The 23,157-nt window shown below is 57.7% G+C and overlaps 3 protein-coding genes across 3 annotated transcripts; all 3 read left to right on the forward strand.

Annotated features, from left to right (window-relative positions):
- Nucleotides 1-4,990: 4,990 nt before the first annotated feature.
- On the forward strand, nucleotides 4,991-8,299 carry LBRM_18_1460 (putative chaperone DNAJ protein; the record flags this gene model as incomplete). Its single annotated transcript, XM_001564018.2, has 1 exon — nucleotides 4,991-8,299. One exon carries the CDS (start codon nucleotides 4,991-4,993, stop codon nucleotides 8,297-8,299), a length of 3,309 nt encoding a protein of 1,102 aa, XP_001564068.2.
- Nucleotides 8,300-10,292: 1,993 nt separating this feature from the next.
- Nucleotides 10,293-11,000, forward strand: LBRM_18_1470 (conserved hypothetical protein; the record flags this gene model as incomplete). Its single annotated transcript, XM_001564019.1, has 1 exon — nucleotides 10,293-11,000. The coding sequence occupies one exon, from the start codon at nucleotides 10,293-10,295 to the stop codon at nucleotides 10,998-11,000; it is 708 nt and encodes a 235-aa protein (XP_001564069.1).
- Nucleotides 11,001-16,846: 5,846 nt separating this feature from the next.
- Nucleotides 16,847-22,897, forward strand: LBRM_18_1480 (conserved hypothetical protein; the record flags this gene model as incomplete). Its single annotated transcript, XM_001564020.2, has 1 exon — nucleotides 16,847-22,897. One exon carries the CDS (start codon nucleotides 16,847-16,849, stop codon nucleotides 22,895-22,897), a length of 6,051 nt encoding a protein of 2,016 aa, XP_001564070.2.
- Between the last annotated feature and the right edge of the window lie 260 nt (nucleotides 22,898-23,157).

The raw sequence follows: 23,157 nt of genomic DNA on the forward strand, positions 1-23,157 counted from the left end.
CGCGGGGCCCACCATTCCAGCACTGGCCTCTTGGCGTGTGTGTGGGTGTGGGTTTGCGTGCAACGTGATGCATGCAGACACGCCATCCTGACGCGCAATGTTCTCTTGTTTCTACCCCCCCTTTTTTTTCCCTTGCTCGTACCGATGTATGTCCGCTCATGGGTGTGTGAGTTCTGTGCTCGTGCAGGGAGTGTGTGTGTGTGTCTCTCTCTCTATGCTTTGTACTCTTTCTTTGCTTCACCCCCCTTTCTCTCTCTCTTTGCTTGTTCGTCTCCCTTTTTTTTTTGGCGTGTTTGCGTCGTCGTCGTCCTGCTCAGCAGCCGCTTTCTCTGCGCCAGAAACCCGCTCTGCTCGGTGTTGTTCCCCATCTTCTCTGTACTTGCGCGACCCCGTCGCTCGTCTTCGCGTTGTCGAGTGTGCATCAAGCGAACGCCAATGTTCGCTTGCTCTCTCTCTCTCTCCTTCTTTGTGTAGGTTTACGGCCTGTATAAACGCATCGAACCGGCAAGCAGCTCCAGGCACCGAGCCCAGCAAAATCTAAGCGCGGCGTATCTGACGCGGTGCATGCTGCGCCCTCACTGTAAAGGTGCATCAGAGGAGGAATTGCAGACTGTGAACAGCAATACAACGACGAAAAGTTCAAGAGCTCGTCAGCAAGCTGACGCGTAACCCCCCCTTTTTTTTCTCTCCCTGTGTTTTCATTAGCTCTTTCGACCAGTGACGCCAAATAAGTGTCGGTTGACTCGTGGCATGATATGATTGAGAAGTGATGAGCTTGTGGTGCTCTTTCGTGTACTTGTATCTGCATATTGACCATGGGCCGCTTTTCTGCTGCTGCTGCTGCGTGCATATGTGTGTGTGTGTGTGTGTGTGTGTGTGCATATGCGTGTGTGTGCGTTTCTTTGCCTTTCACCTCTCTTATTTTGATCATCATTTGTTTACAGCATTTCCTTTGGATTATTTTTCCTCTTCACCTCGCTATTATGTATGCGTAGAGGTATGTGCGTATATGTCTGAGCTTAGGTCTGCCTGTCCTGTGTGCGTGCTATCTTCAGTTCAGTGGGGGCAACATGTTTCGTGTGGCGCGGTCTTGTGCAGAGATTTCTCGTTGATACCCGTCGAAGTCCGTCTGCCCTGTGGGTCGTTCGCGTCCGCGTTTGAGCGTTCACCTGCCCTCCTTCCCACCCAATCCTCTCCCTGTGTTTCTGGTCAGGATTTTCCTTTTCTTTTTCCTTTGCTCTCTTTTCTCGCGGGCTTTCAAGACATCACCCCTCCCTTTCCCCGGGCCCTTTGTCTCTGATGCTGCCGTGGGACGACGAGACGTATGACAAGAGCGAGAGAGAAGTCGAGCTACCGTGAGGAGGGGGAAGGAGGAGGGGTCTGTCCTGAGAATGAAGCGAGTGAAAAGCACTCCAGGAGCGGAGGAACCCGCAAGCGCTCTAAAAGGGGAAGAAAAAGGAGGCGAAGCGAAAGAAACCGTCATCGCGTCCCTTTACTCTCTTTTCCTCTCCTGCGTATCTCTAAAGCTGAAGTTATTTGGAGGGGGTCCCCCAGCGGCGTGCTGCAGTTGCGCTTGACTCTGTGTAACCCCCCTCAATTCCTCTCTGTTCGCCTCTTAGTGTGAGCGCACGATTTTGTGCGTGAGTGGGTTACAGATGTGTCTGTGCGTGTCTTGCGGGTGTGTGAAGGAACGAGTGGAATCCGGGCGGCGGTGGGGAGAGAGTGTACTTGTGGGGGGACGCCGAGGTGTCAGAGCCCGCATACACACGAGCAGAGGAGCGAGCGCACGTATATAAGAGCTTTGTACTTTGTGGGTGTTGTATGTTACTCCAAGGCTGTTGACTCTTGCGCGTTGTAGCACCTGTGTGTGTCCCCTCATCTTATTCCCCCCCCCCTTCAACGATGACGAGGATATATGGAAGACGACGAGGTTGGCAGGTCGGAGGAGGTGTGTGAGATTTGTCTTTGAACGAAACCAAAGGAAAACAGAGCTCTGTGCCAGAGGACAGTAGCTTTACCTGGGGCGAGGAGGCGTACGTGTGCGGCAGGGATTCTGAGGCGGAGGTGTGTAGCGGAGTGCCGAGGTCCAGTTATTTTCTTTCCCTCACACTTTCCTTTTATTCCACCTTTGGACTCGCTCCGCGTCTCTCGTACACTCCTCTCCTCTCTTATAGGACATGTCGGACCGCATTCCTTCTGTTTCTGATTTACCGCTTCTGTGTGGTGGTGAAGTTGCCCTCTCAACGGCGATGGCCCGGACTTGTTTTGCTGCTCCGCAGTAGGTGCCTCCCCCCTCCACCCGTTTCGCCTTGTGCGCCCTTTTTTCCCCCATTTGCTGTGTCTTTGTCGCGGTTTCCTGCGACACTTTTGCCCTCCTTTCCGCATTTCTGCCGTGTGTCTATGTATCTTTTCTTCTTACTTGGCTCTTCTTCTCTGTGTGTATGTCTCCTGTCTATCACCTCCTCGTGATGGGAAGGGAGGGAGGGAGGGAGGCGGCCGGACTCGACGTCTTTCCCCACTCCCCTTCTTTACTCCCCCCTTCCTCTCTTCCTCTTCACTTGATTCTCTTGCGTTATTTTGGCTCTTTCTACGCTTTCCTCTCCTCTCTCGCCCCAGCACACCTCCGTGCACCGGGAGGTTTTCTTTCTTTTTTTTTTTTCATCTTTGCCGTCAACGTATACATCGCCATCCTCACTGACGCTCACGCGCATTCATCGAACGCCCACGCCTCTGCAGCTCAGCTTAGTCCAGCCAATCCCTCTCAATCCTCCCCCTTTCTTGCCAAACACTCCCATGCACACAGTTTCTTTGTCTGTTTTGTGAAAATCATAAGACAGAGGCGCACACAAGACAAAGAAGGGCACACGTTGTGCCCTTCTTTGTCTCCTGTCGTTTTGGCCTCCCTTTCCATCTCTTTCTCCTCATCCCGAATGTCGTCCGCCCCACCTAACCGTTCGCTCTCCCTCCCTCTTTCTCTCTCTCCCTCTGTGTGTACGACAGCGAGTGTCCCGCCTCCTCCTCTCCGTTGAGCACCCCAACCGCTGTGTGTTTCTTTCGCTTTTCTTTTCTGTCTTCATCCGAGTTACACCTCTGCAAGCGCTTTTTTTCCTTCTGCCCGTATTGTTTGATGCCCCCCTCCCCCCTCCCCCCTCTCTCTTCTCTTCTCTTCACGTGTGTTTGTTGTGTGCGCGTGGGTATTGCCGGCAGGCGGGCGCCATCCTTCTTTGGTCTCATTTTGCTCTCGTTTGCTTCTGTTCCGCCCCCCTCCTTTTCTCTCGTTTCTCTCTGGCCCTTCCCCTGCGTTGCTTCTTCTCAGCTCCATTTCCTCTCCTCCTTCTCCCCCTTTTTTCTCTCTCTCTCTCTCCGTTGGTGTGTGCGGCTTGATTTGACATCCCCGCGTCTCCCCATTTTGTTGTTGTTGTTGTTTTCCGCTCCCTTTTTGACTTCTGTGTGTGTGTGCGTGTGTCTCGTCCTTTTCCTTTTCCTTCACTGTTCATACGAACGCCTCTCATCTCCATGTGTTCCTCCAGCATCATCTCTTTCGCACAAGCGTACATACACTTACGAAGTTTTCTCGTTGCCTATCCATCACCCCCTCCCCTGTTTTCGCTTTCTTTGTGCCTCTTTCTCTCTCTCTCTCTGTGTGTGTGTGTGTGTGCATGTGGCGCTGTTCGTGTCTCTCTCTCTCTCTTTTGTTTCACCGCTGTCTGTGTCTCTTGCTGCACAGCGCCATCCACACTTTTCTCACGCTCTCTTTCCCCTCACTCGTGGATTTTGCTGCCCCTATACATAATCCTCTCTGCCTGTGTGTATGGTATGCATGTGTGTCGGTGCGTGGGCATGAATAGTGTCGCCTCAGGCGACATGTGAGGCCAAACCAAAAGGAAAGGTGGCGGCGTCTACTCGGCTCACTCTTACTCTCCCTCTTCCGCTGATGGGCGGAATGGGAGCGTTGCGGACAGTGCCGCGCATGCACAAGTGGCCGCAGGTGCCCCCCTCCTCTAAAGAAGAACAGTCCAAGCGCCTTCTGTCAGTTGGCGATCGGCTCGGAGCCCACACTCACCGAGGAAGGAGACACCAAAGACGGCGGTCCAACACGCCCATACGCCCCCTCGCCTATCTGCCGATCGTTTTCCCTATTCCTCCCGGTCCTTCTTCCTTCTCTCCCTTTATTTATTTATTTTTGGCTCACTCTCTGTCTGCGTTTCGCTCTGGTGGCTTTATTCGACACACCCACACACCCACACACGTGCGGCCACCAGGGATAGCAAAAAACGAACGCTCTCCGCTGCATTGTTATTGTGCTGAGGGACAGGGAGGGCACCCAACAGTAAGCCAGCGTCACCACACCCCCCCCCCCTCTCTCCCCGCACAAACAGCTCTTTCTACGCACTACCTGAACCGGGAGAATTGCCCTAGGAGCATTGGCAAGGCCTTCCGCTGACTTGAACTGTGAAGCGCAGATTCTCGGACATCGCCGTGTGCCTCTCTGGTCTTTTTTCGCCTCACCTTGTGGGCTATCGGTTGCTTTCAGCTCGTGGTGTTGCAGTGCACCTCCTTTTCACCTCTAGAGCAGAAAGCGGTGCGCCATTTCGTTTCCAGCGCTGCTTGACCTGCGCCCTGCACTGGTGCACCCGTACGATGATAGTGGCCGGCTACTTTATAGGAGTAGCTCGTTCTCTACAATAGAAGAAACAGCAAAAGGACATCCATCGGCATACCCCTCCCCCCTCCCGCCACGCCGCCACAAGGGTACACAGACATCTACGCACCCGCAGACGCGCTTCGCTAACACGCAGAACATCCACTGCTGAGGGAGGGGGCGGGTGAGAGGGTCTCTGACTCTGCATTTGCGTGCTTGTGGTAGCGCTGATCGTGTCACTGCCGTTCTGCGGCACGTGAGAAGGACGGGAGAGCTACAGTCGACCACTGACAGCCCTGGCGTGCGGGTGATATCGATTCCCTGCTACTGCTACCACCGCTAATCGTAATGGAGGTCAGGCGCCACTACGAGGTGCTATGCATTGCCAACTTCAGCTCTGCCGAGGAGGTGCGCGTCGCGTACAAATCGCTCGCCCTCAAGTACCACCCTGACAAGAACTTGGGGGACCCGACAGCGGCGGATCGCTTCCGTGCTGTCTGCCGTGCTTACGAGGTGCTTTCGAATGAGGAAGCGAAACGCAAGTACGACCTCCAGCTGCGCGTTGCCCTAGCCCAGCTTTCTCACCAAACGTGTGGCATAGCCGGTGCTTACGGAGGCGCCAATCCGCTCTGGATGAACAACCCCACTACTACATCGGACATCTATAGGGAGCTGTACCAGCGACAAGCCGCACGGGTCGGTGTGCGCAGCCGCACCTCGTCGGCACCTCCGAAGTACGGCAAGAAGGCCGCCTCGCAGTACACCAAGGAGCAGCACGAACACTTTCGCAAACGAGAGCGGGAGCGGCAACAGGAACTGTGCCGTCAAAGGGAGAAGGAGAAAAAAGAGCAACGTGATAGAGACCGGGAGGCGCTGCGCAAGGAGCAGGAGCGGCAAGAAGAGTTGCTCCAGCAGCGATGGCGCCAACAGCAGCTGCAGCATCAACAGAAGGTGTACCTCACACGCGGCTCAAGACGAACCACAGCCGCAGCCAACACTGCATCAGCGTCGACCACCACCACTAGCGACTCCGCAGCTCATGCCGAAGGCTGTAATGGCGCCTTACCTCGCACGCGGCGTCGACCCTCACGTGTGCTGACAACGCTAGCCCGCAACGGTGCCTCTACCACTCCGCGAACGTGTCAGCTGGACTCGCCATTTTCTCCGTCACCACAGCTGGCCACCAACCTCCGTTGTGCCCAGACAGGCGGGTCTGGGGTGCCATCGCCGTTATCCGCGTCGCGGGAGGTGGAGGGTGGGTCGTCGACGGACTGGCACTCGCCACTCACTACATCTGTGAACAACAGCGGTCTGGAGGAGGGACTGCCTCGCTCTAGCACCCCCAGCAGCGACGCCCGCTCAGACGTTGAGGCCGAGGTGCAGGCAATGGCGCAACAGACGGGCGTATGTGATGCCATCCGCACGCCGCGTGCACCGCTTTCGCGACCTGCGTCTGGCGCCGGTGGCGCCAGTGGCGTAGATTCACAGTCAGGAGTGCCTGCGCAGCCGAGCACCCACACTACGGCCGCCACGTGCGAGGACCGTGGCGACGGAGGCGCTGCAGCGGGCTGTGGGGATGACCATCACACTCCGTCGTCCTCGCGCCGTCCGGCGACACGCATCGCGACGGTAAACGTAGCCTCGGTGCGAGCCACGTCGTCCGGCGCCACAACGCCGCATCAGGGCGGAAAATCTCGTGGCTTTACGAGCTTCCTAGCAGCATCGGCGGCCGCACCGTCTTCTTTGAGGGCATCGCCCCGAGGACAGGCAAGCACTCCGCGTGGCTTCAGTGTTCAGGCGACGGTGAACAGGCGCAGCCACAGCTTGTCTGCCGGAGTAACGCGGTCCAGGGCCAAAGCAAGCCGTACCCTACCCAGAAACGGCAACAGCTTTAACAACGTCTCCAGTCACAGCAACTCTGCTCACGCCTCCCTTCTTCACCGAGTGCGTCCCATGACGAGTTTGGCGGAGGAGGATAAAGAGGTACTCGACAAGAAGCGACGAGGGCGACAGGTGAGAGAGAAAGAGAGGGAGCGGGCGACTCAACTCACTGAGGCGGAGCGCCATTTCCATCGACTGTCTCCTGTTGCGAAACAGTCGTGCGAAGGCACTGCCACCCTCTCCGCAGCCGCAGTCGCTGGAAAAGCGAAGGTGGAAGAGTCGCTGTCCTTTGAGGGACAACTGAGATACCTCTTGCAAGACGAGGCGAATGAGCGGGATCAGCTGATTGAGAGAGAGGAGCAGCTCGCGTGGCGGCGCCTGCATCGCCAACACATGGCAGTGACTCAGGCTGTTGTGGTGCGACGCTGGCTCGCCGCGCTCCCGAGGGAGGAGGTGTTGTGGCGCAACGGTCTGCTGCGAGTATACAAGGCAGAGCGTGACCACTACTTCTTTTATTTCTACGAGCGACTTGACCGCCTCTACGTCGAAGCCCGTGAGGGACGTGATAGACGCCAGCTGGTGGGGCGTGGCGCGGCTGACAAATACTATTTACATCGGGCCTCGCAGCGACGCACCTCCATGGCAGCTGGGGAGGGCTCGCAGTGGAGCTGGTTCTCTGTTAGCGCCACGCAGATGCCTTTGGGCCAGGGCATGCCGGTCGCAGGGGCGGGGAACCGCGCGTCCGTGCCCACAGCAGAAGCGAAAGATCGCTACCACCTTATCTCCAGAATCGACGAGGAGGCTGATCATTTTGAAGATTGGCCCGAGGCCGGCTTGAGGCTCGCCGGGAACCATCCGTGGGACCAGAAACCGCTGCAGAGTCATCAGCGGCGCTCGGCCGAGTGGCTGCCATCGGCCAGCGACTTGCTCCCCTACGAGGCCCCCGCTGCCGGGTCCATTAATGCCCTGGGCGCAAAGAGAAGCGGCGCCACAAGCGCTGCCAGTCCGGCCGCCATGACGGGTGTCTCTGCGTCAGGGTATCCGGCGTCTTTCCTTTCGGCGACCAGCACACCGGAGAGGGCGGCCACGACGGCGGGCATACTGCCGGGCGGTAGTGCCTCCGTGAGGGCATCAGCGCAAGCGAACTATTACGAGTTCTCCAAGCAACGCAGCTCGTCTGCCTCGGTGATCAACCCAGACCTCACTGTTCTCAGCGCCGTAACCACTGCCAATGGCGAGCCGAATATATTGCTGACTGAAGCGAGGCGGCGCCTATTGACGCTCTTGAGCGACGAGTCTCTCCAGCGCGCTCTGCTCGTGAAGCAGCAGCAAGAGGAGGAGATGGCGCTGCGTCGTCGGCGCGCTATTGCCCTGCACAGTGTCTTTGCCAAGGACAAGGAGAAAGCAGTCAAGCACGCGCAGCGCTGTGCGTTTGTGGAGGTGGCGGTCCTCAAGTCTCAACTAAGGACGCTTCAGCAGCAAATGGGGCGCTCCTCGTCTTCACATAGATTTGAGGGCGGCTCTCCCACCGCCGCCTCCAGGGCAGATTCCGGGTCCCCCACCAACTCCGTCTCTTTTCCACTGGAGTCCTCAAAAGCGTCGCGCCATAGGTCGCCACTGCCCTTACTGCCTAGATCCACGTTGGAAGCCGCTACAGCAGCGCGTGCATCGTTGTCCGGCAGGGCGCGCGCGTTTTCTGCTGCGAGCGCGTTCACTTCCGCGACGGTGCTGAGCGACTGGACAACATTGCCGGACTCAGACGTAGAGGATGCATAGGTGCCACAGGAGGTTGCTGCCGATAGCTTCTGCACGTACGATAGAGACGCGAGTTTTTGCTTCATCTCCAATGCTCCCTTCCTTTCCCTCTTTTTCTTCGTTACTCCACAATCATGATCGTTTACATCCCGCCAAGGCTACTCAGATACCGCAGGCCTGAAGGGTTGCCAGTCGCTTGGACTTTCACAGCACTTCCTCTCTTCATTTTCGTTTCTCTCGTATGCGCTATACGAGTTTTTCTCCCTCTCCTTTGCTCGTTGGTCTTAAGAATACGTGGTGCGCCGAGTTGTGTTTGCCTGTTGCGCGTCTTTCCCCCCTTCGTATCGTGTGTTGTACACGCACGAGCGTGTCCTCGGGACAGAGTGCTTTCATCCGTGTGTGTGTGTGTGTGCCGGCTGACGTGTGATGTGGTGCACTCTCTCGTCAGTGTTTTCTTCTGTATCTCGTCGTGCTCGTCTTGTTTGTTTCCGCCTCTTCAGATCTCCTCTGCCAATCCGTCATCGTCCTTTTTCAGCCACTCACCCACCCACTCTCTCTCTCTGTGCCCCATCTCCCTCGTCCGCTCTTACCCGTCAACTTACCGCATACAGAGGCTGAGCTACTTTCATATGCTTGAGCGTCATGCCTCTCTCACTAATACCTTGTACATTTCTTCCCTCTCCTCCCCCCTCGCACTGCTAACTGCGCTCCTTACCTTCTTCTTTCTCTCTCCACATCGCGATACTAAACCGTAGGACAAACACTCAAAGGCACCCCCGCTACACTTACACACTTCAGCCAAAGACGACGAAAGCCAGAGGGGAGGAGGCGAGGCTCACCCGCACATCTTAGGGCACACCATCTCGCACGTGCTTCTGACGGGACGGGGTGCGGAGAAAAAAATCCGGTTCGGAGCTATGCTTGCCTAGCGCATCGTTATCCTTGCCAACATCTGTGGAGTTGCATGGAGGAATGTGAAGGAGGATAGAAAGGAAGGCAAAAACATATCATCTCTCCTTTTTTGTGTTTTTGACACTCCTTATTTTGCCATCATGATGCTGGCCAGCTCACCGCGGTGTCTCAGGGGCCCGGTGCCCGCCCTCTGCAGGGGGAGGGGGGGGTTAAAGCCCTGCAGCCTGCGCTTGGTCGCGGCGGTGGGCTCGCGGCGTCGGCAGGGGAGAGGGGTCTGGGCGGGCGCGGCGCCACAGTGACGCACGGTCATGACCACGGCAGTGCCAGCTCACCACGAGCCCGGCATCGACGATCCAGCACGTGCATGCATCCGGCTACAGCCGCCCTGCCGCTGCGGCGCGGTGGTGATGCCGAGCGTCGCGCTGGGCCTGCCCCCGCGCCGTGTGCGGTGGCATTGCAATGGGCTGAACGGTGCCCAACCGCGCTGGCTGCGCCCGGCTCCTTGAGATAGCCGTGGCGGGCGGCGGCACGGGCGAGCTGCGTGGCTGTATGGGTATACGCGTTGGCCTGCCCGTGGTAGAGCGGCGCGTTGGAAGGGAAACGTATCACGATTCCCTTTTCTACATTCTCACTCAACCCCCCGGCTCCTCCGCTTTCCGGAGAGGCACTCCACGCACAACTGTACACCGGGGCCTGCACGTGCACCATCTTGCGTTTCGCTTCATTGCTCATTCTTCTCTCATCTTGTGATTTACCTCTCCCCCCTCTCCCTCCTTTCTCCCACTTCAGCAGCACTGCTGGACGGCGGCCGCGCACGATCGACAGTTGAGGTGCGTCTGTGATTGCGCGAGTGACTCCTCCGACTCTGCGCTTCATACGAGTGCTCCTCCTCCTCCTCCCCCCCCCCCCAAAAAAAAGGAAAGAGCGAACCAGAGAAGGAGGAAAAGGTGAGAAAGGGCAACGGCACACAGCCTCTCACCATCTTTCATCATCACCGTCAAGGTGTCCCGTTCTTACTACGTGCGACTCTCGGTGGCTCTCCTTGTTGGCTTTTCACTCACCTACGTACGCCTCTTTTTCTTTCACCGAGTGGTTTCCAAAGATGGGCGGCCGGATCTCGCGCGAGCAGATGAACGACTACCGTGAGGTGGTGAAAGATCGCCTCTCCGAGGAGGCTATCGGCTTCCTGCACACCCGCTTCATGAAGGCCGCTCCGTCTGGCGTCATGACGCCGCTCCTCTTCAAGCACTACATCGAGAGCGTGGGGGTATTCAAGAGTCGTAAAATCCGCGAAGAACAGTGCCGGCGCCAGCAGGGCAGCATCTTCGATAAGTTAGGGTCCGGGCGCTACACGCATAAAGGAGAGAAGCTGGGGGCTGCTGCTGGAGGCAGCCAAGGCGGCGGCAAAGACGCAGCACAGGAGGATGGCATTGACTATTACCAACACCTCTTTCGCGGCTACGACCTCAACAACGAAGGGGTCATCACATTCAAGAAGTTTCTCATCTACCATGTGGCAATCGTGTACAGCACCGAAGACCTCTTTCACGTAGTTTTCAACACCTACGACGAAGACGGCGACGGCTTCCTGTCGCTGAAGGACATCAAGGCGGTCATCACGGCAGCGACGCGCTACGTAGGCGACTACGACGTGAACGACCGTGAGGTATGCCGCGTAATTGATGAGGAGTCACGCCGACTCATGGGCTTTCTGGACATCCGCAAGCAGGGATACATACAGATGGAGGACATGCGACTCATTACGCAAAAGTACCCACATGTGCTGGAGAAGATGAAATGTTTGATGTGAGAAAGGCCGGAAAGCAGAATGATGCAGCGTGAGAAGCAGTGCTGCTCGTGGAAATGTTATCGTTGTCTTTTCTGTTCTACTCTCTCTCTCTCTCTCTGTGCCCCCATCCTCGATGATAGACGAGCACCCTCATCTTCGATGTTCGCTGTCTCCACCACCACCTACTCTCTGTGCGTCTCTGTTGCACTACGTTCCTCTGTCTCGCTTTTTCCGCGTGTGTGTGTGTGTGTGTGTGTGTGTGTGTGTGGCTTTTTTTTCAAATTGCCGTGTTGGCGCCGTGATCATCGTTTTCTTTCGTTTTAGAAGCAGAGTTGCTCCCCCTCCCCTCTCCCCCGCCCCGCTATGCTGCCGAGTGCGTTCATGCCCGCTGCTGTCCGTTCGCGTGCCTCCCTCTCTCCCTCTTTCTCTCTTCGTTTGTGCGGATGTGCGCATGAACGCTGGATGAGGAGATGAACGGATGCCCACAGGCTCTGGCGCTCTCCCGTGCGCTTCCTCCTCCGTTGCGCCCGTGTGTCTCTCCTCTTTCCCGCGCGCGCTCATTGATGCCTTTCATCGCCTGCGGTGCGTGTTGTGTTTTGATTCTCGACTCCATTGCTCAGGCCTTACGGGAAACACACGTGCGGACAGCCGAGAAGGACATCATGCCGTTGCCTTCTCTCTTTCTCTCCTCCTTGAGCTGCAGCGGGCTCGTTACCCTTTCTGTATCCCTTCCTCTTGAGCTCAAGGCCCTAACGCCTTCTGTGCAATGCCGCAGGGAGAACACTCGAAGGGAAAAAAGAATTGACTGATTGTATGGAGAGGTGCGCTCAGCATCTCGGAAGAGCCCAGTTCTGCTGCTGTCTCTCCCGCTAAGGGGAGGCTGCGTAAATGAGCATGGCGGCGCGCGTGCATGTGCGCGCTTCTTCCTTTCCATGGGAGCTTTACTCTCTTGTCAGTGATCGTTACCCCCGCTATGTTTCCCTCGCGCCAAGACTCCGTCATCAGGGCAAAGGGAAATATGTATTCGGTGGGACGGGGACTAGTGGGCACCGCGCAGGCATTTTGTACTTGTGAGTGTTGTTTGAGGACTCGCTGCCTTTCCTTTGCATCCTGGCACGCACGCGCAACACGAGGCCATTGGTTTCGTGAGCGTTGTTCTTCTCTTTTGCGCTTGAACTCCTCTCCTTTTCTTCTCTCTCCCTCTCGCTCTCCTCGTGTTTTAGGGCTTCGTTCTTCCCCTGATTAGAATTGGTGTTCGTCACACACACACAAAAAAATTTGCTGCTGATGCTGCGACCGTGGCCTATGAATGATCTGTGCTGCCTGATCGCTCTTCTCTCTTTCTCTCTCTCTCACAACTGCTGATACCTACCACGTATTGCCTCAACAACGCCGCGGACCCTCCAAACAAACAAGAAGGGAAAAGAGAAGAAAAAAGGTGATTTGATCGCCGAAGGCGCATCCCACACGCGCACACTTTGATATCATCCATCTATACAAAACAAAGAAAATCCCCACACACACATACGCTTCGGGTGGGCGTGTGCACCTTTACCTGCTTGCCGACACAGCCGTGCGGCTGACAGCCACTCTCTCTCCCTCTTTCTCCCTCTTTCTCCCTCTCTCTGTGCCTGTGTCTGTGTGCGTGTGTGGACTGTGTGCGCTTGCGCCTCTTTTTTTTTCTGTGTGCGGACATCGCCACGCATCAGCCGTTTCCGCTGTTTTGATGGTAAGGCTGCTGCTGGCTGTTGAGAAACTCTGCATCGTATTTTGGACGTAACGCGCTCTCTGTCTCTGCCTGTCTCCCCCCTCTCCCTCAGCAGCGTTATTTGCCCGATTTGACTTGTGTGCTGGGCATGCTGCTTGCCTTCCTTCATTTACTCTCCCCTTCTCTGTTGGTTTTCACCCCTTTTCGTTTCACTTGTGCGGCGGACGTGCGTTGTTCTCTCCTTCCTCACTTCTCTCCTTTTTTTTTCGTTTCGTGGTGTTGTTTTGGGGGTTTTCGGTGAGTTGGCGCCGTTCACACTGCAGCCGTGGTGGTCCCCTGTTGTTTCTGCTAAGTCACTGTCGGGTACGCCTGTCTGCCCGCCTGTGTGGCTCCGCGAGAGAAGATACCCCCCCTTCCCCCAATACCCACAATCACGCCCCCGGCCGTCGTCCCCTCTCCCGTTCCTTTCTCTTCTCTCTCCTCCATAATCTGTCGCCCCCGTGTGTTGTCTTCTCGTCTTCGTGTTTTACACGATTTTCTCTACCGCGGCGGTTTTTCTGCTCTTTTGGCTCCCGAGCGCCGCCTTTCTCACGCCCTCCCGTGACCAACCTCATCTTTGTTCTCGAGCTGCGTCTCTCGTGAGACACCTCCTCACCTTTTCGATCTTCTTCTTTCTGGCTGGGGCATTCTGGCGCCGCTTTGCCGTTGCCGTCGTTGTTGCGGCTGCTGTGACGCCCGCCCGCTCCTGTCGCGGACGTTTCAACTTGCGGCTCAGGGTAACCCAGTCAGAGAAGTGGGAGAACATTCATACCTTTAGTGGCTCGTTGTTGTTGGCGTGTGCTGCAGCCTGTGTGTATGTGTGCGCGTGTGTCTGTGCGTGCGCTGTTTATTGTTGTCGGCCTTCTGTTTCTCTGTGCGTGTGCGCGCGCGTCTTCTATCACTTTACCTTCGAAATCCGCATCGCATTCTACGTCTGAGCCTCCTTGTCTTCCTTTTTTGTGTCTTCAAGTCCCCCTCTCCACATCCTTGCCCCCTCCCGCTTCCTCTCTCTCCGTGTCGTCGCCAGCGCCCCGCTCCCACATCACACCCCCAGTGTGTGAAGACTACCCCAAGGGAGAGAGGAAGGCCACAGGAGAGCCATTGTTGTGCACCGCATCTTTTCATTGCACTTGCCTAACCGCCTCTCATCTACCCTCAGTCACAACACCTACCTTGAAGAAGGTGCGCACTCGCTCGGCACAACTACACAGACATCAGCAACAGCGAAAAGGCAAAGAAAAAGAGACGCGTGCGCCCGTGTGTGTCTGCGCTCTCCTCACTCGCTCTTCGTGCCTCGAAGGTTCTCATTTTTTCCCCTTGCGCCTCCCCCATCCACCCATCCACCCACACACGCACACGTACTTCAGTTATTTTTCTTCTCCCAAAGTTCTTCCCCGTCCCCCATTTCCCCTCCTTTCCTCTTCTTCCTCGCTCCCTCCACCTTCTCTTCTTCCCCATCCTCAGCACAATCGTGACGGAAGGAGGAAAAAACCTACGGACCGCGCAGCCGAGAGCAGAAGAGTCCAGTGAGGGTGGGATAAGAAGAACAGGCGAGTAAACACATAATAGGCGAATCGGCATCAGGGCTGCGCAGCTACTCGCAGAATCCCACCCAAGGGGGGACTTGCCATTAACGAAAAAGCCGACGAGAAGTTGCTTAACAAGAGCGAGAAAGAACAACAGAAACTGAAGACGAAAGCCAAGGCTCTGCATCCACTTAGCGAAGCAGTTGAGTGGGTTTCTCCCTCTTCTTCTCTTCGTCTGCTCTTTTTCGCTTTTTTTTTTCGTTTGTTGTTGTTGTTGTTTGGCTTCGACCAACTGTTGTTTACCCGTGCGCAGTGGGCTCGGGTGCGTATTTTTATCTCCACCCCTCTCCCATCCCGTGCTCTTCTCGATCAAATAAGCATCGCACCCCCCCCCCCCCCCACACACACACACACTACTTTCTCCTGCGAGGTCTGCTTCTCTCTGTCTCTCTCTCTCTGTGTGCCTCACACGCGCTGTCCTGTTCAGGGCACATAACACCATCGTTGTTTGTTTCGCTCCGTTCCTGCTTCCTCGTCGTGTACGCACAGAGCCGCGCTACTTTGCCCACCTCCTCCCTTCCCACTGAGAAGAGGGACGAACTGCACACGGGTAGCCAAAGCGGCCAAGCAGGCAGCTGAGGAGATTGAGGCAACAGAGCGCGCTCAAGAAGGCGAATACACCCTGTTATCAATCGAGGTGCGGCTGCTTGACGCACTGCAGCAGCGCAGGTGCGAGAAAAGAGAAGAGTGGCGACAGCTGCAAAGCATCTAAGGAAGAGGGAAGCATCGAGTGCGAAAGCCGATACTCCGTGGAGACTGAGAAAGAGAGAGGTTGCATCGACTAGCATCTTCAAGTGCCCCCTTATTTTCCCTTACACTGCTGTCCTTTGGATTGACGGTGAAGGCGCCCCCAAAATAACTCGCACCCAACGCTAGCCCCTTTCTTTGCCACCACACTTCTTTCGGTGTTCGTGTGTTTGCGCGTCACCGCCTAGCAGGCTGCTGCTGTCTCACGTCGGCGACCTCCTTCCCCTCTCCCTCTTCTCCTCCCGCTGATTTTTTCCACCCAGCCGTATTCATTTTCTTCTTCAGGTGTTTGTGTTTGGCTGCGTTGTCGCTCTCACAGACGTTATCCACACGCCGCCTTGTCTACCTCGCCGACTCGTCACCTCTCTCTTTGTGTGTGTGTGTGTGCGTACTTTCATCGTTTTCTTCCCGTCTTTCTGTAGACGTCGGGGACAACTCCTGTGACGCCTGGCCACGCTTTCGCCACCGCATCCTTTGTTCTTTCCCTACCACTGCGCCGTGTTCTCATCTTTTCGTTTTCTTTTTTTTCTTCCCTTGCTTGGCTGCCAGACAGGCTTTGCATGCTAGCGCATCTCTGCGCCGTTGCCCCCCTCCCCCTCCCTCCCACTCCAAAGCCCAGCGACATTTGTGTATAGATTCTTTCCCTTTCACTCTTCTCCCTCTCTCCATACATACACACACACACATGCATACACGCCCCTCGGCGGCACTCCCCTTCCTCGTGACTTTGCATTCACTCACTCACTATCTCTACATTTCTCCGCCCTCTTTTCTTTTCCCCATTCTTTGTGTTTCTATTGGTCCTTGCTGCTGCTGCTGCTATTTCACCGTTGTGTGCCTTTTGTGTGCGTGTGCGCTTTACCTCCCCCCTATCCCCTCTCGATTTCCATTCACACATTTTCGTTCTTTGGCTTCCCCCTCGTTGCTCGGCTCGTCTACTCACTTCAGGCTTCCTCCTCTCCTTTCTGGTGCGTCTCTTTCTATCCTCTCTCTCCTTTCCATCCCCCCTCTCTCTCTTTCACTGGCTCTGTTTGTTCGTCTTGGTGCCCTCGTCGCTATCGCTGTAGTCTCTCTCCTGAGCTCCGTCTTGCGTGCTGTCTTTATCGCTTGTCTTCTCCATCACTTTCTTTCTTCTCTCCCCCCCCTCACACACACACACACACACACACACACAATCTCTCGTTTGTGTTGCGAAGTCGCGTCCCTTCTTTCGTTTTCGTTGAGTGGTTAATTCCTCTGCAGGCTTGTTGGCGCGCGCCCACGTGACTTCGCGTCATCCCTTTCCCCCTTACGTCTTTGCTTCTCTCTCTCTCTCTCTCTGTCCCCCCATTCGTTCAGGTTTGCCCTCGGTTTTCTTCCTTGTCTGCGTGCGTGTTATATCCGACGTGTTGCTTTGCACTTGTGCGTGCCTCACTGAGTTTACTCGTCCTGCCTGCCTTTTCTCCCTTGACTGGTCGTCTCCCTTCCCTCCTCTCGCACCTCCCTCTTTTTTTTTTCACCCTCGTATCTTTGCGCCCACCCACACCTGCAGAGGGGGGAGGACACACACGCACAGCCTGGCACCCCACTGAGGTCGGTGGCAGCGGCGTAGCGTCAGATCGACTAAGGAGGAGCAAACACCGCAGTGATAGCACAGCGTTCCAGAGTACGCAGGTGAGTCACTGCAGCACACGACGTACGCGGTAGTGTACGGCACAGCAGTACTGAGTGCACGGAGCTCCTCCTGCCTACCCTCCTCTCCTCGGCCCCGGAGCAGCGTCACGCAGGGGCGTTTGCTTTTTCTTTCCATGTGCGATATGGAGGATAGCGGTGTCCTTAGCGGCAGCGGTGGGTCGCCCCCCACTGTGACGGCTGCTGCCATCGCCGACTGTGATGACGCCATGCCTGCACTGCGACAAAGTGTTCTGGCAGAGGTAGGCTCTAGCCCCAAACCGGGCTCCCCGAGCGGCGGTTTCGGCAGCGCTAGCTTGTCAGAGAAGCACTCGCCCTGCATTCAGGACCCTGGCAGCGGCGGTGAGAAGGGTCACCTGTGGCTGCCAGACTCGCTCTCCAACGTCGCCGAGGAAATGGCCACGTCCTCACCAGGCACAGCTAGTCGCACGTCTGGCCGACTTCTCTGTCACGAAGACGCCGTTGTGTCTCGGCACAACGCTGACGAAGCCTCAGCAACATCACTACCCGCCTGCTTGAGCTCGTCGCAGTCCCCGCTGACGCGGACGGAGCGCCTGCCTGCGAGCGAGAGCGATAACCTTGACACATGCGACCTGAACAACGCAGGGAACGTCCATGTCTCCACGCTGCCGCTTCGCTACCGTTGCCTGCATTCACTCACGATTGCCTCCACCCCACCGCACTTACGACTGCAGCGCAGTACTTCGCTTCCACCAGTCGGGAGCGATAGCAGCCACACCCTGGCTGCGCGACTCACCCCCTCGTCTGCTGTCGGTGGCGCAAGGGGTGATGCAGCATTTCGCACTCCACAAACTCCGCTCAGTGGGGATAGCGGAAAGGAGAACAGCAGGGCTGATAGCACTCAGTCTTCATCAGCTGCACCGCTGCCGCTGCAGCGCTCTCCTCACTCAAAGGAGGTCGCCCACACTAGGGGAGGCGGTACATCGCATGGCGGCGGTAGTGAGCAGCCGCCGACTCGCCAGCTCGACTCTTTTTCAAGCTCTAAACCCTCGAAGTCGCCAGACGACCACGACCCGAATATGCCCACTACCGGTGCGTTGGCGAGCAGCGGCGCCGAGGAAGCACAGCTGTCACCACTGCCATCATACACTCTGCCGGCAACAGAGGGCACCTGCCATCAAGAAGTCATCGTGGCAGACGAGAGCGACATCCCTGTTGCTGTTGTCGCACACACCAAGAAGCGCAAGAAGAAGAAGAACAAGAAGAAGGCGGCAGCAGCACTCGAGGCTGTTGCGGTCGGGGAAAAGGACTCTGCCATGTCAGCCGTGATGGGTGCCTGTGCTACTGGCGGTACTGATGCATCAAGCGGGGGCAGCGTTATGCTGAGTAATGCCGTTCCCGTGACCGGATCTTTGCCGCCGCCTCCGCCCATCCCGATGATGCCCGGTGGCTGCTGTGGCGGTGGTGGTGGTGGTGGCAACCCCAGGGGCATCGTTCCTGGAGGATTCTTTGATCCTGGCGGCAGCCAGGGCCATGGCAACATTGGCGGCGGTTCGCTGCTATACAGCAACTTTCCGCCACCTCAGCCACAGCAGCAGCACTTTCACCACAACCTCAACAGGGCACGCGGGCAGTTCATGGCGATGGCCGGCTGCACTCAGGGTGGCGCCAGTGGCGATGGTGCAGGTGACCTGGCCATGATGGGCTACTCGATCAATGGCGGCGCCGGTGACACTGAGGGCGGCGGCGGCAACTACCCGAGTGCTGGCACGCCTGTTTGTGCGGGCGGCGACGGCGGTCCTTATGGTCAACGAAGATCAATGATAGGGATGCCTATGATGACCCCCAACTACCACTACCACAGCCGCCATGACAGCAGTGGGTCTGCTGGTGCGTATGGCTACTATCCTATCGGGATGAGTGATTACGGCAGAGGAGGAGCCGGTGGCATGTCGCCCGGGCATGCGCAGATGGGCCATCAGGGTATGGGAAGGAATCTAAAGGAGGGACAGCGACCGCAGCAGCAAGTTCAACAGCAGCAAACGCCTTATCTCTATCCACCTCAGTCCATGTTGATGGGCGGTGGCGGCGGTGCTGGTAGTAGTCCGTACCAAGGGAGCACCAGTCACATTCGCCACGATTCCACTCACCGAAGTGATGGTGGCAGTGGCCCGCAGTATTCTTCGCAGCCACAGCAGCAGTATCAGCAACAGCAGTACTACTATCAGAGCCTGCACCACAATTCTAAGCCCTTTTTTCATGGCGGTGCCTCCTCTACGAGCGGCGCCGATGCGAATGCGATGCAGGGAGGGCTGATCATTCCGACAGCTGAGGGGAGCGGTGCTGCTGAGGGCGGTGGTCGCGGCGACTACGCCGGCGGTTCAATGCAGTACAATGGGGAGGATGTCATGAGTCGAGTGCAGCCACAGGTGCCCCCAGAGGACATCCTGCCGCCATCTCAGCAACCCCAGCGCAACGTCAGCTTTCGGCCACCAATGCCAACATTGAACTCGTTCGGCATGTCCTACCATCCGCCAAGCAGTGCTGCACTGGCAACCGTTGCAGCAGCTGCTGGCGCCCTCAACAAGGGCAGCGGCAGCAACGGTCATGTAGGTGGTGACAGTCATGGAGGCTCCTCTGGAGCGATGATGGCCAGAGGCAGTGGAGCAGCGCTGATCGATGAGGCGAGGCTGCTGCGAGAAGAGGTGATGGCTGCAGATATCGCTGCGGATGCGGCACCACGGCCGCTTTTACAGTTCACGCCCGAGGTGAGTCCGCGCCTCTGTCGCCTGATCAAGCGCGAGGTGCTGACGTACTTGACGCCGTCGCTGGCGTGTCTGCAACGCCGCCGCAGTCAACTGGAGATACTGGCTGGGTACATCACTGCCGCGCTGCGCCACGCTGGTCGACAGACCGGCCACGATTATGGCGACATCTCTTACTACATCTTCGGCAGTGTAAACATGCGCACCCTGCTGCCGGACGGCGACAATGACGTGACGGTGGAGGTGGACGGCTTGGTGGCGAGGGAGTCGACACTGACGCCTCCCCCTTCTCCCTCGCAGCCGGTATCGTCAGCCTCGCTCAGCGATGGCGGCGGTGCCGCCTCCGATGTCTTCACCAAGCCGATCATGCTACCTGTGACCACTGACAGCAGCACTGGTAGTGTTGAGGGAACGATGCAGCTAACGACAACCACAGACGGCTGCCCGCGCCTTGTGGCACCTGCAGTGCTGAGCATCGCGTCCGGCGAGGTGCTTGGCCGCGTGCGGGACTATCTGCGCAGCGCCAAGACGCCCGTCTTTGTGGACTCCTTAGTGATGGCAGAGGTGCGCGTGCTGAAACTGGCGATGGAGGGGTGCAACTACGACATCACGATTGGGCAGTTTGGCGGTGTGAACTGCGTGCGCTTCTTGCACGAGATGGATGCGGTAATCGGGGACCAGCACGTGCTCAAGCGCACGCTCCTGTTACTCAAGGCATGGTGCTGCTACGAGGCCCACATCTTGGGCGGGCAGGCCGGGTACATCGGCTCCTACGCTGCGACGGTGATGCTGATCTCGATGCTGAATACAGTAGAATTCCTCGAGGACCTTGACGTAGGGAAAACTGACAGCAACGGCGACGGCGACGGCGCGGCAGTGGCGGAAGCAAAGACATCAGCAGCGTTGGAGCCTCTGATGAGCGGCGACAGCGCTGCGGAGGAGGAGGTGCAGCCTCTGCCGCAGAACCTTGCATCCTCGTCCACTGGACCGGCGACCGAGGAAACCAAAACCGCCGCCAAGAAGGAGTCCAATGCGGACCCGGAAGGTGAAAGCTTCCTAAGAGCTACCCCAATTCAAACGAGCAGCAACCGCGGCGATTGTTCTCACGATCGCACCTCTACCGAGCAACCAGGATCGCCCCCAGCCCACCCTGTGGACTGCAACGCCACTGCCGCTGCTGCTGCGCCGCGTCGCCCTTTGTCGCCACTGACGCTGTTCGCGCGCTTCTTGAAGTTCTATGCTTATTTCGACTTTGAGCGGTACTGCGTGACAGCCTTTGGCCCACTGCCGCTACACAAAATTACCTCAACGCCGCTGGATCTGAGCTACCTCGAGGTGGACACAGCGCACAGCACACCGCTGAGCGGTGTTGCCGCGTTGAACAGGGCGACAACCGACTTGGACTTTCTCGGGTTGACACCGGAGGGCGAAGCAGCGATTGGCCACCTTCTGCGCCGTCGTCAGAATCCGCTGCTCACCGTCAGCGGCGTTAAGCACCTGTTGGACGAAATGAACCGCTCGCGGCGTGCTGAGCGTCAGGCACGGCACGAAGCACGCCAGCAGCTGGGTGACACTGACACTGCACGCCATGCATCGGTGCACTGCAGCAGCAGCACTTCCTCTCCTGTGAAGCTGAACCGCCCCGGGTGCGCCGCTGAGGATGTCGGCTTAATGTGCCCATCGTGCAACACTGCCGTCTTCCCTGTTCGAGACATGAATGTGCTGGACCCACTGCGGTGGAGCAGCAACATGGTTCGTGGGGTGTGTCGCAACCACCTTCAGCGCATTCGGCGTGCATTTTTGGAAGGCCTGCGGCTGTTGGATATCGCATCGCAAGAGCTTGCTGGAGACATGGTGCAGATGGACGTGGCTAGTGTCAGCGCCTCAGCGAGCGCGAGTTGTACCGCCGGTGCTGCCGGTGCGAGTGCGACGGGGCGCCGGAGAGCCACAACTGCTACCACGAAAACTGCAGCGTCTCCAACGTCGCAGTTGTCTGCCTTCAGTGCCGCAAGCAGCAGCAGCCGCAGCTGGAACGACAGCGCTGCGAACGGCGGCGCAGGCCAAGCACGTGTGCAGCAGGGTTCGATGAATGATGCCCCGATGTACGGCTCCCCGGTGGGCGCAATGGAGGCTGGTGGTGGTGGTAGTGGTGGCGAGGTGCAGTTGTGCCCCGGCTACCCTGCACCGCATTCGCAGTGCACGCGGCGTGAGGCCGGTGTTTTGCAGTTGTTGTTCCCACGCACCATCGATGCTATTCTCAAGCACAGTCACGTGAACTGCCCGTGGAGTCATGAGGGGGATAACGCGGCAGCGCTGGCAGCGGTACCGCAGTGCCAGGGTTGCACAAAGCCCTCCCTGCTGTGCACTCCAGCCATCCGCTGCATGTGCCAGCCGCAGCTCATCTTCCACCCCTCCAGCACCAGCGGAGGCGGCAACACTGCTGCCGCTGAGGTGAAGCAGTTAAAGGAACTGCAGCTGGCAAGCGGGAGGGCCGCATCCTTGCCCATCTCTACTGCGCCGCAGCGGCAGTCGCCATCATCGATCGTCTCGCCAACGCAGAGCAAACTTTACCAAGGTTCAGGAGGGCGGCGTGGTAACGTGGCGGCGGTGGAACAGGTGGCGAGTGAGCTAGACGATGCATTTGCTGGTCAAGACACCAGCGAGGCAGCCCGTCACAATGGCCCGCTCGGAGAGTCGATGGTGCCCGTGGCGGAGCAGCCCCTGGCGCGTGACAGTGTGGTAGGTGGCGCGACCGGTTCGCAACCGCCGCCACCGTCGTCATCCCCGCCCTCTGCGTCGCCGCTTCAGGGCAGTCTTTACGGCCCAGGTGCAGTGGAGGGCATGTTGCATCCTCACACACACCAGATGTACATCCCCGGCAGAGCGGGCAACAGTGGCGGCTACGTCTCAGCCTACCCGGCGGCGCCGCTTTCACCTACCACGCCCAGGGAAACGTACTACGCCATGCACGCTGGTGCTGCTGCAGGGGGTGGCGCTGGTGGCACCGGCAGCACCGGTGGTTACAGCCTCTCTTCTGGTCATCACGGCAGTCGAAACATGGGGCCGCCGTCACAGCAGCACCAGCAGCACCCTCATCAAGCGTACGTACGCGTCGGTTCCATGTTATCCACGACGATGCAGGGCAACTGCAACATGAACAACGGATGCGCCACCGGCAACTCGAGTCAGCGCGCCTACGCGACTAACCAGACGGCACCAATGCCGATGGAGGGGAGTGGGTATGCGTCCTACGGGGGCCATAGCTACGCCCCAGTTATGCGTCAGCAATACCAGCAGCGCGGCGAGGATTGCACTGCGCAGCACAGAAGTGGCAATCACGGCTACAAGGGCGGCGATAGTGGCCTGCAGAGGACGAATCACCACAGCAACAACCGCAGCAGTGACAGCAGCGCACAGGCACTGCTGATACAGCGGTTATAATCGATCGTGTGAGGGACAGATACAACGTGGTAGGCGATGGGGTGGGTGGGGCTCTTGGGAGACGTGGAGGGCGGCGCGGAGAGGGATGCTGGTGAGGAGAGGGTGCCCTTGGCTTCTGTGCTGATCTTTGTATGCGTATGCGTGTGTGTGTGTGTGTGCCTTCGCGGTGTTGTGATTGTGCTCGCATTCATTTCATTCCCCACCTCCTTTCCGATTCTCGGCCGCGCTTGAGTTGCTTCTCTGCTGCTCACACGCAATCG

The sequence above is a fragment of the Leishmania braziliensis genome, chromosome 18, assembly GCF_000002845.2.
Source record: "Leishmania braziliensis MHOM/BR/75/M2904 complete genome, chromosome 18".
Lineage (NCBI taxonomy): Eukaryota > Euglenozoa > Kinetoplastea > Trypanosomatida > Trypanosomatidae > Leishmania > Leishmania braziliensis.